Source organism: Pieris brassicae, chromosome 10 (genome assembly GCF_905147105.1).
Source record: "Pieris brassicae chromosome 10, ilPieBrab1.1, whole genome shotgun sequence".
NCBI classification, from domain to species: Eukaryota; Metazoa; Arthropoda; class Insecta; order Lepidoptera; family Pieridae; genus Pieris; species Pieris brassicae.
In genome coordinates, this window is record NC_059674.1 from 18,782,639 (window position 1) to 18,798,144 (window position 15,506).

The following is a 15,506-nucleotide window of genomic DNA, read 5'->3' on the forward strand; positions in this document are numbered from 1 at the left end:
ATGCCAAATCATGAAGACAGTTTGAATAAGGATAAACTAATCGATACAGAAAGTGACCGTCCTAAAAATGACAGTTCTTTTGTATCATTTACTGCTAGTAGTACTACCCCAGAAATTGAAGACGTCTTCAACTTCGTATTTCCGGATGATAATGATTTAGTAAATAATAATGTTAAGAATAAAAGCCATGAAGTAAAATTACAAGAAAGTGTCAGTGACGCCATAAATATACCGAAGTCCATTCTAACCAGAGCCGTGAATAAAATACAGGATAGTGAAAGTATTTGCACATTCATTAAAGCAATAAATTGTAGGAACAGTCATGGTATTCCATATTCTTTTAATGGTTGGTAAGTAATAATTAAGTCATGTAGTTTATTTTATATTTATCATGTTTTAGCTTCATTTTTATACATGACAAACATCTTTAATTCTTTCAGGCCAGTTTCAGGTCAGTACATACATAACCAGTTAATAGTTTGTTGTATAATGCCCTTAAAAACATACGATAAATCAGAAATATATTTCCCTGATTCCACGAAGCATCACAGGCGATTCCGGAGGTCTGATAACAACGAACGTGAAAACCCAGCTATAAGGCAAAGAAATGCTTTATTGAAGCGTAAATATCAGTTACAATCTTCAGAAGCAATCATGTCGACAACTACATCCCCGGCGATAATAACACAGCGAATAGTTACTCCGGAAGATAATTTTGATCCATATTGGAATGTAAAGAATTCAAAATTTAGAAAACCTTTATCTCCAGAAAGCATCAGCGCCCAAAACAGTGACTCAAACTTGGATTATAGTAACCAAGAGTACGCAGATGAAATACCACAACCAGGTGGGTTAATAGGCTCTGATCATAATAAGGGATGGACTCTTATCAAACCTACTGGTGGATATTTTTTTAGCGACTCAGATGAAGTTAGTGAAGAAGGCGAAGATTCTTTCGGCTATTCTACAATAGATCCAAGACTTGGTGAGATGGTTATTTTAAATAATAATTTAAATTTTGGAAATTTATAAAAATCAATTGCTTTTACATTAATTTATTTATAAGTCCATACGCCGTTCTGAATAATAATAATAATTTTATTTTTAAATATATATTTTCAAGTATAAAGTAATTTATTGAATTTAATATCTTTAGGACGTCCAATGGCAATATCTGAAAGTAGACTAAAACCGTACAAAATGACTCCTGTCGGAGAGGATTCTGGGAGCAGTGTCATCAGTTTTAGATCAAAGCCAGACTTTCAAGTTTTACATGGTTTCAAATTACTTAACTTAGTACCGAATAAAAATCGATTTGTACGCAAAACGACTCAGAGTGAATTTCACAATGATAAATCGATGGAAATAAAACCATATAAAGCTGCACCTAGTTTAACGGTAGACTATGAGGAGTATGTTGACTTAGATGAACAAGTTTATAGGAAATGTGGAAAAAGTTCGAACAATGTTTATGATAGCGGTACGTAAAAAAATTTATTTTGCCAAAATATGGAACGAAACAAAGAAGCGTCATAACCAAGTTTTATAAGATTTTACGTAGGTAAGCGCGTTGCTCGTTCTTTAAAGTTGCTTTACTCTTGATAATACCAGCATATTGTACCTCGCCAAACCTACTTACTTTACTGTTTCGCTATGCTGTACAGCTTGAGTAGAGTTTCTGGTTGTGGCTATAGTATACAATGCAGTGAAACATATTTTTTAGAAGAAGAGCTGGGTGAAGTCGGTAAAGGTTCAACTCCTTGGGTGGCCTTGGTCGTATTAACAAGGAGCCGCCAAAGCATCCTGTGTTATGCAACTTTGGTACACCCGCGCGCTGCCGTCACAGCCGCAGATTGTGTACATGGGTACGTTTCTGTTTTTTTATTTATAAAGGAAAGAGATAGAAGGAAATTAGACAAACTATTTAACTTGTGTCTTTAGAATTATGAAAGTCGTAACAAAATAATAAATATAAGTAGTAGGCTAAACAATTTAAAAAACAAAAAGTGGTGGAGAGTTTATTGCCAGTTCTTCTCTTCCCTTGATTTGAGAACTGGCAGAAATTGTGAAATAAGAAGCATTTAATGTTTTTCTTTTTTGACGTTCATAAGTGTACACCTATGAAAAATGATTTTGAATTTAAGTTAAATAGTTTTGTTAATTGAACCAATAATCTTTTACAGAACATCAGCAGGAGAAATAAGTATAATAGCTGGTATATTTGACCTGGCTGACGAAAATGCTCCATCTCAACATCGCGTAACGACTGTAATCACTCACCCGCAGTATAAACCTGGCCAACTAAATCATAATTTAGCTGTTTTAGTACGTATCATGTTTTAAATCCTTTGAATTTAACAAATTCAAAAGGGCATTAAACAAACATATCAGAATGAGACTGAAATTGGGACGGCTGATAGCGACGTGTATGAGAAATAAAGTTCTTTAAACATTAAATCATTCCAACACTAGTTAAAAGTCTAGGACAGACGAGGCTTCGGCTTTGCAGGCATTGATATCAGTAACGACAAGGCCTCTAAAGTTATTTGGTTTTATGGTTTCAATAATATTTAAACGACATATCTATCCAATCGCCAAACCAGATATTTTTTTGTGGAAAAAATTGCAGAATAATAAACGTAGTTCATGCCACTAAATATTTTGATATTTTTAGCATTGGACTCGATCGTTGATCTTGGGAAGCCTCGTACAACCCGCTTGCATGTCAGATCCTTACCTCGGCGACGAGTGCTACTTTGTAGGTTGGGGCAGCTACGATGAAGGTTTGAAGATTACTTAACGTATTCATCATAAACTATATAAAATCTATAAAAATGCTAACTTCAATTGGCGCGAACAGAGGCACGTTTTTTAATTGTTGCAAGAATTAAAGAAATGAAATCAAATGTAATTCAAGTTAAAGCTTTATAAACATATTGTCTATTTCATATTAAAGTTATAATATTGTGCTATTAAGCTTACACCGGTTCAATGATTTTCAATCCGCTAAACTGGGTGTACGGGTTAGCACCGTACATTGAGTGCTGCGTCAGCAGTTTACGCAACTATTGCATTTTATAAGGTTTCAATGAGGAGTTCGGCTCGAGCGCTCGGTGTAGGCGCATCGTTATCATATATCAATTATCTACAAATATTTTATCATTCAAATCAAAGTCTGTGTGGGTTTCGTCTCAGCCCATACATCTTTGTGGTCCTTCGAGCCGGATTTGAACCAGCGACCTATGGAACGTTTTGGATTTACAAGTAACAACAACAAACGGTTCCACCTGAACTGGCGGTTAAACTTTATAGATCAATAATCTTTTATGATTCGACAGTTTTTTTTAAATTTACCAACACTCTTTAGTTAATAAATCAACAATCGTTTTAGCCATTCGACAGAGGCCGCGTTGGCAGCGAGCGTCAATTCTCTCGCCGAAAGTGTGTAACGCGCGTCTGAACAAACTCGACGTGAAGCAACCGACTGACGCCTTCTGTGCCTCGGTGAAGACACCAGGATCTGTGGTAATATGGTTGTCTCGAGTGCTGTAAAACCCCAATGGGTCGCGGGGCAGACTCATTTCCGCTTTCTTCGTGATTTAATTGCTGGTTTAAGTTGTCTGCGAACGATTCATTCGTCCGATTGTCGGGTAAGTATTCGGCATCGATTGACATTTTTTCGAAATTACAGACCGGCGTCGGAGGAGCCCTGTTGTGTAGGAGCGGAGACCGTCAATCCGTAGTCGGAGTGGCCGTCTGGCGAGACGGGCTCGTCCTCGCGGCAACCGACCGGGAATGGGCGGCTGCGGCGGTTCGAGACGTCCTGGACTAATTTTTTTTTTTGGGATACAAAATAATAAACGCAAATAGATTTAAGAAGATTTATTGGAACCTTCGAAACATGTTTCTTCACGAGCGACTTCTACATCAATATAAACCTTACGATACGAATTTAGCCATCGGAGCAACGTTCGAACTAATGAAATCATAAGGCTAGAGGCATCGCGGGAACTAAAACTACGAAGGAATCGAAGAGTCGACATCGGAGCTTCCGCTCAGATATCTGGCGAACGCGTGATGCGAGTCCACCGAAAATATATTATCTACAATAATTCTAAGGTTCGCGAAATCTTTGGTGTCGAACTTGAGTTGGGGATTAATTAAACGTAAAATCTTCTAGTTTACAGCCCTCGTTTACCGTAATTGTACTAAACTCCTCTAGGAGAGAGGGGGATCGCCCGACGATTAGATTAAAACTAATTAAATTATAATACTTTGACGCGACTGTGGTCGTCCGGGGAGGCGAAGGACCGGCGACCGTTCATTCCTTTCGATCACGACGGCCACCGAGGCGTAACCGATATTTACATTACACAAGTGGAGACCAACTTATCGATGAATTAAAAAATCACTACAAAATTTAGAAAGAAATGTCATTAAACGTAAAACATAATTTCCAGTCTGCCAATTTCTCGGCTCCACGAGATCACAAAACCACCCGCTCACGCGATCACCAGAGGCTCGTCGTCGGAGAATCCGTGGATGGGCGGCACGTCGTCGTCTTCTGCGACAATAATAATAATAATTACTTCCCTTCCCTCGCAAACCCGCGTCGAGACATTTTTGCCCTCGAAGTAAACTGACCGTGGTCGATGGTGGCCTGCCCCCGGCGGCTGTCGTAGCGGGGCGTGGCGGCGAGGCGCAGGAAGGACCGGTTGAGCCTCCGGTTGCGGAGGAGCACGTGCAGCAGAGCCCCGCCCAGGGCCAGAGCCGCCGCGCAGGCCCCGCCCACGCCCCACCACACGGCGCCCGTGGCGCTCGAGAGCTCCTCGGCCTCGGCGCCTGAGGGGCCGGGAACGAGAAGAAAAGCTTAACTCTGATATTCTGACATGATGATGATTTCGGTGAAAAGTCAGCGATGAAACGCTCACCCGTCATTTCGATGGTCTGCACCTCGCTGAAGTCGCTGTAGTACCCGTCGACGAGCGTGCGGACGCCCGCGTACAGCGGCCCGACGGTCCCGCCGGGGACGGTCACGAGGAGGGGGGAGAACTCGGTCTCGGCCGTCAACATGTCCGCGGTCGGCCGGAGCAGGTCCTCGGGAATCTCTCTGCTCGACACGACGACCTGGTATTTCGGTCTGGAAAGAAAGGACTCGACCGTCACGAACGCTCGCGAGGACGATGACGCCTTTACAATTTAAAAACGTACTTGAGGGCGTCGTCGCGCTCGGGATGGTCCCAGGACATCATGACGTGGCCGTTGGGCGAGAGCCAGGCCAGCACCCGGCGAGGAGGAGGCAGCTCCCCGCTGCGGGTCTCCGCGCACGAGGCGCGGGAGCCCTTCGCCGCCGTCTGAGCGGAGAGACTCGTTTATTCTAAATGCCATAAATGAAAAGTGATAAACGAGGAACACGGAATATCGCGTTTCCCTCACCCGTATGCAGATGTGGTATCTTCCGCCGCGAGGCACCCCCACCATCGTGTGAGACAACGCCACGTCGAGGCTGGGTTCCAATTGGTAACGGCTCGTGAGGCCGCGAGTCTTCTCCGTTATCTCCAGCTGAAAATCGATCGAGAGCGGGCTGTGACCGAAATCCCTTAACGTAGATCTCTAAGTGTGCGATGCTTGGATTAAAAGAATGAATAAGTATTGATCTTTCTTTATAATTACAACGGTTGACTCAAATTAAAAACTGAAATAATCTCCCCAATTTGAGCACACATTGCGGGTAGTCGTAACGATAACATCGAGTCCTCAAAAAATTATGAATTTAATATAGTAAATCTTAAAAACATCCTATAAAAAGTAATAAGTACTATCGATCTCTGGAAAAGATAGTTACTTTGTGGATAACGGAGTAAATACAAAAAATCGACTTTTTCAAAAGTATTATTGTGTTGGTGACAAACAATTGTGAACAATAAAACTGAGAATACAGATTGGCAGATTTTGCACGTGGTTATTTTGGATCTACGACCGTGTTGCTTAAACAAAATATCGCATACAGTCGAGGTAAATACGTAAATTACTGTAAAGAGCATTTATTGCAGTGACATTTTGTCCTGTCACATTGTTGAAGGAGCATTTTTACTGTACAATTTCGGAATTCTTTATAATTCGTATACTAAAGAAAATCGTATAAATAATAAATGGCAAAAGCACTATAAGAAAAAAAGTCATCATTAATGGTTAGTACATCCATTCGTTACAAGATGGCAGTTCCACCTGAAATATTAAATATCGTACTAAGCATTTAAGTATATTAAGTACTTTCAACAAATACCCAAAATGGAGTCCCAATTGAAAATTCTTTTAGAAAAAATGGAGGAAATGAAACCACCTTTTAAAGAACAAAATGAAGAACTGGCTGAAAAATTGACGAAAAACTTAGTCCTCTTATAGCCGAAAATCAGAAACCAAAAGAAGAAGTGAAAAGCTTTCAAACCCGCGTGCAAAACTTGAAAATAGAAGCAAAAAAGAACAATGTAATACTACATGGCATTCCGGAAACGGAAAAAAAACACAGCTGAACTCTGGAAAAACGCAATAGATGTATTAAACGAAACAGCACGAAGATGCGAAGGTGTTCCACAGTGGGATCATTGGGAGATTAGTAACCTAAGAAGACTTGGCAAGAAAATTGGTAACAAAATAAGACCGATCCTGATTACTCTTTCTTTAACATGGCGTAAAAACAAACTTTTAAAAAATAGTAAAACTTTCCTCCAAATGTATATGCAACGGAAGAGTATCCTAAAGATGTCATCTTAAAAAGAAAGAACAGGAAGAGATAAATGGGAAAATCGCCTTTATAAGGTATGATAAGCTGATAAGATAGTAAAGCAGAAAGAATCGACAGACTCTAAAAGGAAACGATCACAATCCAAATCTGCTATATATTTCGCTCCAGAGCAAATTCAACGTCAGGACTTGGACAATCTAGCAACTAAAAAAGATAACAAAACTCAGATTACCGGAAAACCGAGAATATACACAAAAACAAAATACTCCCCAATCTGGCTGGTCCCCGTGGGGAAAGCGACCATCCATTACATAACACAAATGAAGAAGAGGACAACAATAAGAGTAAAAAAGGCGCTCCACGTTACAAAAATTAAAACTATGTAACTTAACTTTCAACGTAAGATCTCTATCATCCAAAACAAGACAATTAGAATTTAACTATGCACCGAGAAAAATCTATTGGGATGTTATAGGGTTAGACGAAGTAAGGAGGATGGGTTGTAGTCTTGAAGAATATGAAGATTAGATCCTATGCTACATTGGCGAAACGTTAGGACTTCATGGAGTAGGATTTTTCAGAATCCAGAAAAAACAGAAAATCTTGCTTAATCGGCTTGTTATCTGTAACATATAAATTGTTTTTCTTAATAATACTGAGCAAAATATCAACAAAAATTGACAATAACCAACCAGTAGAGACAATAACAACCTATAGACCATAACCAAACTATTGGTATAACCAAACCAAACCAACTATTCGAAAATTCGAAAGCGTTCGACAGTATAAGGCATACATCCATTTGGAAAGCGCTAAAAAATAATAAAGTAAATGAAAATATATAAATATATTACAGAACATATACAGCAATAGTGTTGGTAAAATAAAGCTAGAAAACAAAGGTCGAGAAATTCGTATTGAAAGAGACGTAAGACAGGGTGACCCACTTTCCCCAAAACTATTTATAGCAGTCCTCGAAAATGTATTCGAAGGTAAAGAATGGAACAATAACGGTCTCTGGATAAGAAACAAACATCTAACTCACCTTAGATTCGCAGACGACATAGCCGTCTTCAGTGAGACCGCCACAAAATTAGAAAAAAATGCTTCAAACAGTAGACGGGGAATGTCAAAAAGTCGGGCTAAACATGAACACTACAAAAACAAGAATCCTATCCAATAGTATGTGCCAGCCAATAAGAGTAAACAATAAACCTATAGAATATGTTGACAACTATGTATATTTAGGAAAACAAGTATCTTTCGACAAAAACAGCAGCGGAAACGAAGTTGATAGAAGAATAAATGCGACTTGGAAGAAGTTCTGGAGCCACAAGGAAATTCTGAAAGGAAACTACAGTCTACAACACAAGAAGATAATAATGGATTCAAATATTCCACCTTGTCTGACATACGCAAGTCAAACGGATGCACTTATACACCCTCTAAGGCTTAAATGGAAATGGGAGGGTCATAACGCTAGAGCGCGGGATAAAAGATGGATCTACTGGAAAGAGATGTATAGGACGAAAAAGATGCACAGATGACATTATAGAACTAGCGGGGAAAAATTGGATGAATGTTGCACAAGACAAAGAGAAATGGAAAATTATGGAGGAGGCTTTTACCCTAAAAGGGGCCATACAAAAACTAGACAACTAAAAAATTCTTGTAACTAAAAAGATTTTTTTTTTAAACAACTAATACTAATATTAAGGAATGTAAACTAACCACTAGTTGTATGGATTAATTAATAAAGCTTTAATAATAATAATAATTTGAGCACACGTTTCTTTCACCGGTCAATCCTGGCTCCGTGGTGACGATATTCTAATTACCACGAGCAAAATAAAAGCCCAAAATTCCAATAGTACTAATATATAATACGCAATTATTAAATAAAATCAAATTTCAAATCGAACCACGTAGTATACGCAGTAAACTGAACTGATGATAGCCATGATTCATTTTGCCGCTGTCGATTTGTTTATTACTAACAATGGCTAGAGATAATATAATTTTTGCTAGCAAATATAAAAAAAAACTCCGCTCGAGCATCAAAGCGGGCGGAGCGGAGGCGCTCTTTAACGAAACGGTTAAAATTTTAAAACTCACCCTGTAGGCGACGGGATTCCTGATGACGTCACAGGTCGCCCTCCACGCGATCTTCAAGTGCGATTTCTTCTCGTCGTACGCAAACTTCAGGTCCTTGATTGGCGCTCTGAAAACATTTCGTTTGACGTCATTCGAAGGATCGTCCGGAGAAGCGGGAGTCGGCGATCTATTCGTCGACGTTCACACTCGCCTGTCGTCATCCCCGGTGATGACGCCCAGGACGGGCGCCAGGGGGCCGCCCCGAAGACCCGCCGTGAACACGTAGGTCTCGCACGCGTTCAGGCCGTCGATCACGATGCCCGTGTTCCTCGTCATCACCTTCGTGTCTGAAACGCGCCAGCGGATCACTCTAGAGACGCTCGCCCGAAAGGAGCCGATCGCGAGGTCGCAACGCACCGTTGGAGATTTCGCCGAACGTGACCTTGAAGTTGGCGATGTCCGTGTAGTGGACCTCGTACTCCGGCTCCCTGTCCCCGTACCTCTCCCGGGAGGGCGGACTCCAAGACAGCCGCACCGAGGTGCCCCTCTCGCGGAGGAGCGTCGCGGTCACGTTTAGAGTTTCGTCCGGTTCCCCCCCGGTCTTGACGGGGACGGTGAAGGGTCGGCCGACGACGTCGTCCTTGTACGCCTTTATGTCCACGTAGATGTCGACGCCCGGGGGCAGGTCGGCCACTGGAAGACGCCCGTCATTTTAATATTACACTCTAGTCCCTCCCTTCGCTCGAGGACGGAATCGGTTAAAGCGTCGCGACGTCGACTCACGCGTGACGTTGTCGGAATCGGTCCTGAGAGGTTCCGGGCGGGCGTAGTTGGGGGGCAGCCTCGTGACGACCACGTAGCCCTCGACGCCCCTCAGCCTGTGCCACCGCAGAGACACCGCCGTGTCGTTGATCCGGGCCAGGCTGACGTTGACGATCTCGTCCACGTCTCCGACGTCGTCGAACGACAGGTACGCGATGTCCGTTGAGTTGGACGCGAACGCTCGGTTGGAGGCCGTCACCTGTCGGGAAGGAAATCGAATCGGTGACGGTGCTCTCGGAAACGCTCTCCGGCGTGAGCCGAACCGCGACTCACCCAGAAGGAGTAGTTGGTGTTCGGCTTGAAGTAGGCGTCGAGGGTGTAGGTGACCGTGGCGTTCCGGTCTCCGGCCGGGACCACCTTCTCCATGGGCGGCAACGGGGGCACGAAGTACACCGTGTAGTGCGTGATGACACCCCGCGGGGCCGAGGGCGGGTCCCACAGGAGGCTCACGCGGCTCCCGATCATCTGGCGGACGGTGAGGCGTCTGGGCGGGGACGGTTCTGAAAGCGGACACCCGAATGACGTGCGATCCTCTAAGAGGCGAACGCGACGAACGAAGCGAGGAGAGCCAAATACCTCCTTCTCCGGTGCTCGTGTTCACGTATTTGTGCGACGCGTAGATCTCGTCGGACTTGCTATCCCGGATGTAGAACGTCACGTTGTAATTCGTGAAGGGCTCCAAGTTCGTAAACCTACGAGGAAACCGGAGGTTTAGAACGCGTCCGAAAGACCGACCTTCCTCCGAAGTGGACTCCGACTCACCTATACACGCTATCGTTAATCCACGTCATGTTCGTCCAGACGTCGTCCGACACCTTGGCGATTGAGGGCAGGAAGTTGTACATCACCAGTTTCTGCTGGGCCATCCAACAGGAGATCAGGAAGCTCGTGGAGTTGATGGTCGACTGGTCCACGCCGATGCTCAGCCGCTGAAAGCGACGCGTCACGTCATAAATTCCGGCAAAGCTAAGCGGACTAATTCGAACGACCGACTCGGAGGCCCAGTCACCGGAGACGGATGCGAGTCGCCGCTGGAGCAATTGCTCTCGTCGCTTCCGTCGTAGCAATCCCTCCTTCCATTGCACAGCATCGAGGGCCAGAGGCACTTCGTGCCGTCGTCGCACGCGATGAACTTGTCCGAGCAGTTTCCGGGTCGCGGGAGACTCTGAAAGACGTCGCAATTGTAATTCGAACGCCGAGACGCCGCGAGACGCGTCCCCGTGCGGACTTGACCCTCACCCGAACGCAAAAGCTCTCGTCGCTCTCGTCGGCGCAGTCGAAGACGCCGTCGCACACCTTGGCGAGGGCGACGCACCCGACGCCGTCCCTGCAGGGCGTGCCGTCCCTGTCGCACCGCGCGGGAGCGATCGGAGCGGACGCGTGAGCGCACGCGCGCTCGTCGGCTCCGTCCTCGCAGTCCACGGCCGAGTCGCACACCCACGCCAGGGGGATGCACACGCCTGAATACAAATACGAACACATTAATATTTAATGTAATGTTATTATTGATATATGTGATATATACGATACTAATTACATATACAAATATACGGATCAAACGAAAGCTATATTTTTGAAGTGAAACTTCTTTAGGCGCGTGAGGGTAAAGTTCTTACGGATTAAACGCAATAATAATAATCTTAGCGTCACGAAGAGGTGCAGGCAGCGTTCTCGTCGAAGAAAAGGGAGAGAGCGATTGAGAGAGAGTGAGAAAAGTTATTCTGTCGCATAACGTGTTGTTTTATTTATTTATATTATCATTAGCACGTATACAGTACACAATTATTCATCTAATGAGACTGAAGTGAAAAAGTGTTTTTCGATTGTTTCACTGTTTAAACGTATTTACGTTCGGCACAGTAATTGCACATTAGGACGCTAATTTTCGCTATGACGCTATGACCACTTTTTATTTGTTTTCAAACCTAAACTAGAGTATGAGTTTGCGAAAATACTGAAAATATTCTAAAAACGACTCAGTCGGAGTTACCCGGCGAGCAAGTGAACTGATCCTTCCCGCACTTCTGCTTGTGCCGCGGGTGCTCCGGCGCGGGGTCGGCGGGGCGGGCGGGGGCCGGGCCGCAGGCCACTTCGTCCGAGTTGTCCCCGCAGTCGTCTATGGTGTCGCATCTCCACCTGCATCGGCGACAGAGCTCTTAGCCTCTCCCGCGAGATCCGAGCGAGAGCAAAGGGAACGAGAGATACCCACCAATAGGGCAGACAGTTCCCGTTGTCGCATTTGAACATCCAGTCCAGGCAGGAGCCGTTCGTGGGGAAATCGGGTTTGTCGTCGAGGCGAGGGATCAGCTTGGAGCGGCCGGTCGACGAGCAGTTCTTCTCGTCCGACGATTCGTGATCCCCGCAGTCGTTTTCCCCGTCGCAGACCTGCAGTCGACGGACGTCGTGAATGTCGTTGCCTTTGAGGCATAATAGACGTATAGACGTCCAAAAACACTCATCAGGGCTTTCGAGTCTGACGGACGTCGAGCGCCAACTCCGGCACTCACCCACGAGTTGTAGATGCACTTTCCGCTGGGGCAGCGGAACATGTGAGGGGCGCAGGTGGAGTCGAGGCACTCGTCCGGCGTCTCGTCTTCGCCGCCGGGGCAGTCCCTCTCCCCGTCGCACACCCAAGAGTTGGGAATGCAGAGGGCGTCGGAAGCGTTGCCGCAGGCGAACACTCGGGAGCTGCAGCTCAGGCTGTCGGGGCGTTTCGGCGTCTGATGCTGGAATACGAATGAAGTTACGTTGAGTTCTATACGCTGCCTCGAGCCGAATCGTGGCCCGCGCCGAGAGACGAGGTTCGGGGACGGTCACACGTACCGTACAATTTCGTTCGTCAGACCCGTCCCTGCAGTCGTTGTCTCCGTCGCAGACCCACCTCTTCTCTATGCATTGGCCGTTTTGACACTGGAACTGGGTCTCGGTGCAATTCTGCTTCCCGCAATCTGAAAAGTGTTTTTTGCCCGTATTAATTGTGGCCCCTTCGCCCCTCGTCGACGAATCGATGATGGTTTTCCGCTCCGGGACGAGCCGTGCGCGTCGACCGTACCCTTCTCGTCGCTCATGTCGGGGCAGTCGATGTCTCCGTCGCACCTCCACTGGGGCATGTAGCAGCTGGAGTCGGAGCAGGCCACCATGGGAGGCTCGCAGACGCAGCCCGCCTCGTCCGAGTTGTCTCCGCAGTCGTCGTTGCCGTCGCAGCGCCAGGTGCTCGTCATGCACACGCCGTTCTTGCAGGTGAACTCGTTCTGAAACAACGTTCGCTCTCGTCATTGCCGCGACGGTCCGCCTTCGACGTGGGGTCGAGCGTCTCCCGAAAGACTTACGGGCCCGCACGTTCCGTTCAATTTCGGGCACGTCATGTTCGAGGCCGGCTCCAAGCCGTTCGGGCAGAGGCACTTTCCGTCGACCATCTTGAATCCGTCGGGGCACAGGCAGCTGAACTCATTCCCGGGCGCCCCCAGGCAGAGATAATTGCAGCTCGTGTTTTTGTACGAGCACGCGTTGCTGCCGTGCTGCATGAAGTGCGAGAACACCTTCAGATCCATCAGGCCGCTGAACGAGTCGTTGATCGTGATGACGTTCGCGCCGGTGTCCTTGTCCGCGATGAATATGGACATGGCCTTCCAGTCGTCCCAGTACATTTTGTCTTTCAGCACCGCGACCGCGAACGGATGGAAAACTTTCTCGTCGTGCCACAGAATCCTCCTGAAGTACTTCCCTTCCAGGTCGGCGCTCGCGATGTAGTCCTCCATCGCGTCGACCCAGTATATTCTCTCGGACATTTGGTCGATCGTGATGCCGTTCGGCCACTGGACGATCGGGTTCGAGAACAGTTTCTTGACGTTCGAACCGTCCAAGTTGGACCTGGACACGGACGGATTCTTCCTGTCCCAGTCGGTCCAGAACAGGTAGCCGGCCCTCGGATGCACGGCGATGCCTCTCGGCTTGGACAGGACTTTGGAATCTAGGATCGTCGCCCTCATTCTACCCCGACTGGATAGATCCGTGCGGACGGCCTCTATCTTCTTTCTCGAACCGTCCACGAAGAAGAGAACGTTGGAGATCCAATCCAGCGCCATCCCCTCTATGCTGGCCAAGTCCGTATCGACGACGATCTCCTGTCTGTCTCCGTTGTTGAAACACTGTCGGCTGATTTTATCCACCTCGATGTCGGCCCAATAGATGCAGTTGTTCTTCATGTCGAACTCGATCGCGACTATGTTCTGCTGGCCCTCGATCGGGACGACGGTGGAGTTGTCGACGAGGTCGATGCGAGCGATCTTATCTCGCAGAGCGACCAAGATGAAGCCGGGCGGTTCCGCGAGAGGGCAAGGGATCAGGTCCGGTTCGTACGGAGTGTAGTAGGGCGTCACGCAAACGTCTCCATCGATTTTCCGGTAGCCCTTCGTGCGCCTGTAGAAGTGTCCGGGCTCGCACTCCGGCGGGACGGCATAAGGGTCGTATGTGTCCGCCGGTATGGACCGGTTGAATATGCAAATGTTGTTGGAGTTGACGAAGCCGTAATCGCACTCGTAATCCCTCCGGCCGCACTCGCAGCGCTCCCGTCTGACCGAGCGAACGTAGGAAACGCCATTGTAGCAGTCGCCGTGCGGAAGTCGCCTCTGGAAGACATCCCTCTCTCCGAGAACGCAAGAGACGGTGGAGTCGGGTGGCGAGGGAGACCAGAACTTGTAGTCGCCGTCGGTACAGTTGCGGTCGAAAGCTTTCATCAAGTCAATGGTGATGATGATCCATTGGTGCTGCTCGTTGGCCGAGCCGAACATGGTAAACGTGGTCGTGTTCTCGCCCGGCTCCGTCATGAGACCGTAGATGCGCAGCTCGTCCTCGTTGAATCTGTAAATAAGTATTGGTCATCAATAACGTTATATAAAAGCTGCCCCACCTACACACGGACCTAGTCACTCAGAACTTTACTGGGTGCTAACCACCGGAAAGAAAACATATCGAAGTCGGAAGTCGAATTGGTGGATTACTGATATTTTGGGGGACAGGGGACGAGAAATTTCGGCTCATATTTTACTTCGATTCGGTACCTATACACGGCAGCGGTTGGCACAAAACTAGCGGACCAACGAGCGATCGTGCTTGCTTGCACTAAAACACAGCTACAGGATGTTCCAACATATAAAACATTAATTGACAATAATAAATTAACGATCCTTCTAGAGCAAATTGATTTTAAGCCGAAAATAGAAATGAATTGCCCTATTGGTATATACAACTTCATACAAAATAACTTAACTCAAGCATATAAAGAATCTGAATTTACAGTTAAACTTAAATCTAACTCTCCTCGAAATAGTAACCATTGGATTAATAATAGAATTATTAAAGCATGTCAGTACAGAGATAAACTTTTTACTCAATATATAAAATATCCAAACAACTTAATACTCAAACAAAAATATAATAAAACCAGAAATTATGTCAATAAATTAATAAATAAAACCATTAGAACCAATATAGAAGCTAATAAAAATAATATATAAAACATCCATCGACGTAGCTATACAGAATTCATTTGCAAATCAAAATATTACATGTAAAGATATTGCAAATAATTTTGCAACTTCCTTCCACAATAGTATTAGTAATATAGCAACCAACTGTGTAAATCCACTGTTAGATAAAAGCTCCTACCAGCATACAGAAAATACTAGTATGAGATTTCAGTCAGCAGACCCTAAATCAGTTGCAAAGATAATTAAATCATTAAACGACAGAAAGTCTCCAGGTGCAGATAAAATACGAGCTATAGATATTAAAATATTATGTAATAAAATCAACGTAGCCATAGCTAACCTTATTGATACGAGCA

At 45.7% G+C, this 15,506-nt stretch overlaps 2 protein-coding genes across 3 annotated transcripts in view; one reads left to right on the forward strand and one right to left on the reverse strand.

Annotated features, from left to right (window-relative positions):
• Nucleotides 1-4,249, forward strand: LOC123715110 (vitamin K-dependent protein C-like). Its single transcript, XM_045669939.1, has 8 exons — nucleotides 1-159; nucleotides 770-847; nucleotides 1,336-1,480; nucleotides 1,724-1,865; nucleotides 2,184-2,325; nucleotides 2,675-2,783; nucleotides 3,392-3,525; nucleotides 4,223-4,249. Exons 1-8 carry the CDS (start codon nucleotides 1-3, stop codon nucleotides 4,247-4,249), a joined length of 936 nt encoding a protein of 311 aa, XP_045525895.1.
• LOC123715201 (sortilin-related receptor-like) overlaps nucleotides 3,868-15,506 on the reverse strand; it is a 24,994-nt gene continuing 13,355 nt past the window's right edge. For both annotated transcript variants that reach the window (XM_045670118.1, XM_045670117.1), the window contains 20 exons: nucleotides 12,991-14,521; nucleotides 12,714-12,912; nucleotides 12,485-12,609; nucleotides 12,169-12,387; nucleotides 11,871-12,046; nucleotides 11,652-11,797; nucleotides 10,901-11,121; nucleotides 10,671-10,826; nucleotides 10,424-10,590; nucleotides 10,238-10,353; nucleotides 9,935-10,161; nucleotides 9,623-9,860; nucleotides 9,257-9,532; nucleotides 9,051-9,186; nucleotides 8,861-8,966; nucleotides 5,437-5,562; nucleotides 5,212-5,354; nucleotides 4,932-5,140; nucleotides 4,645-4,842; nucleotides 3,868-4,564 (listed from right to left, as the gene is read on the reverse strand). In XM_045670118.1, coding sequence (XP_045526074.1) covers nucleotides 4,503-4,564; nucleotides 4,645-4,842; nucleotides 4,932-5,140; nucleotides 5,212-5,354; nucleotides 5,437-5,562; nucleotides 8,861-8,966; nucleotides 9,051-9,186; nucleotides 9,257-9,532; nucleotides 9,623-9,860; nucleotides 9,935-10,161; nucleotides 10,238-10,353; nucleotides 10,424-10,590; nucleotides 10,671-10,826; nucleotides 10,901-11,121; nucleotides 11,652-11,797; nucleotides 11,871-12,046; nucleotides 12,169-12,387; nucleotides 12,485-12,609; nucleotides 12,714-12,912; nucleotides 12,991-14,521 — 4,777 coding nt within the window. In that variant the 3' untranslated portion in view covers nucleotides 3,868-4,502. The remainder of the gene's footprint in view (nucleotides 4,565-4,644; nucleotides 4,843-4,931; nucleotides 5,141-5,211; nucleotides 5,355-5,436; nucleotides 5,563-8,860; nucleotides 8,967-9,050; nucleotides 9,187-9,256; nucleotides 9,533-9,622; nucleotides 9,861-9,934; nucleotides 10,162-10,237; nucleotides 10,354-10,423; nucleotides 10,591-10,670; nucleotides 10,827-10,900; nucleotides 11,122-11,651; nucleotides 11,798-11,870; nucleotides 12,047-12,168; nucleotides 12,388-12,484; nucleotides 12,610-12,713; nucleotides 12,913-12,990; nucleotides 14,522-15,506) is intronic.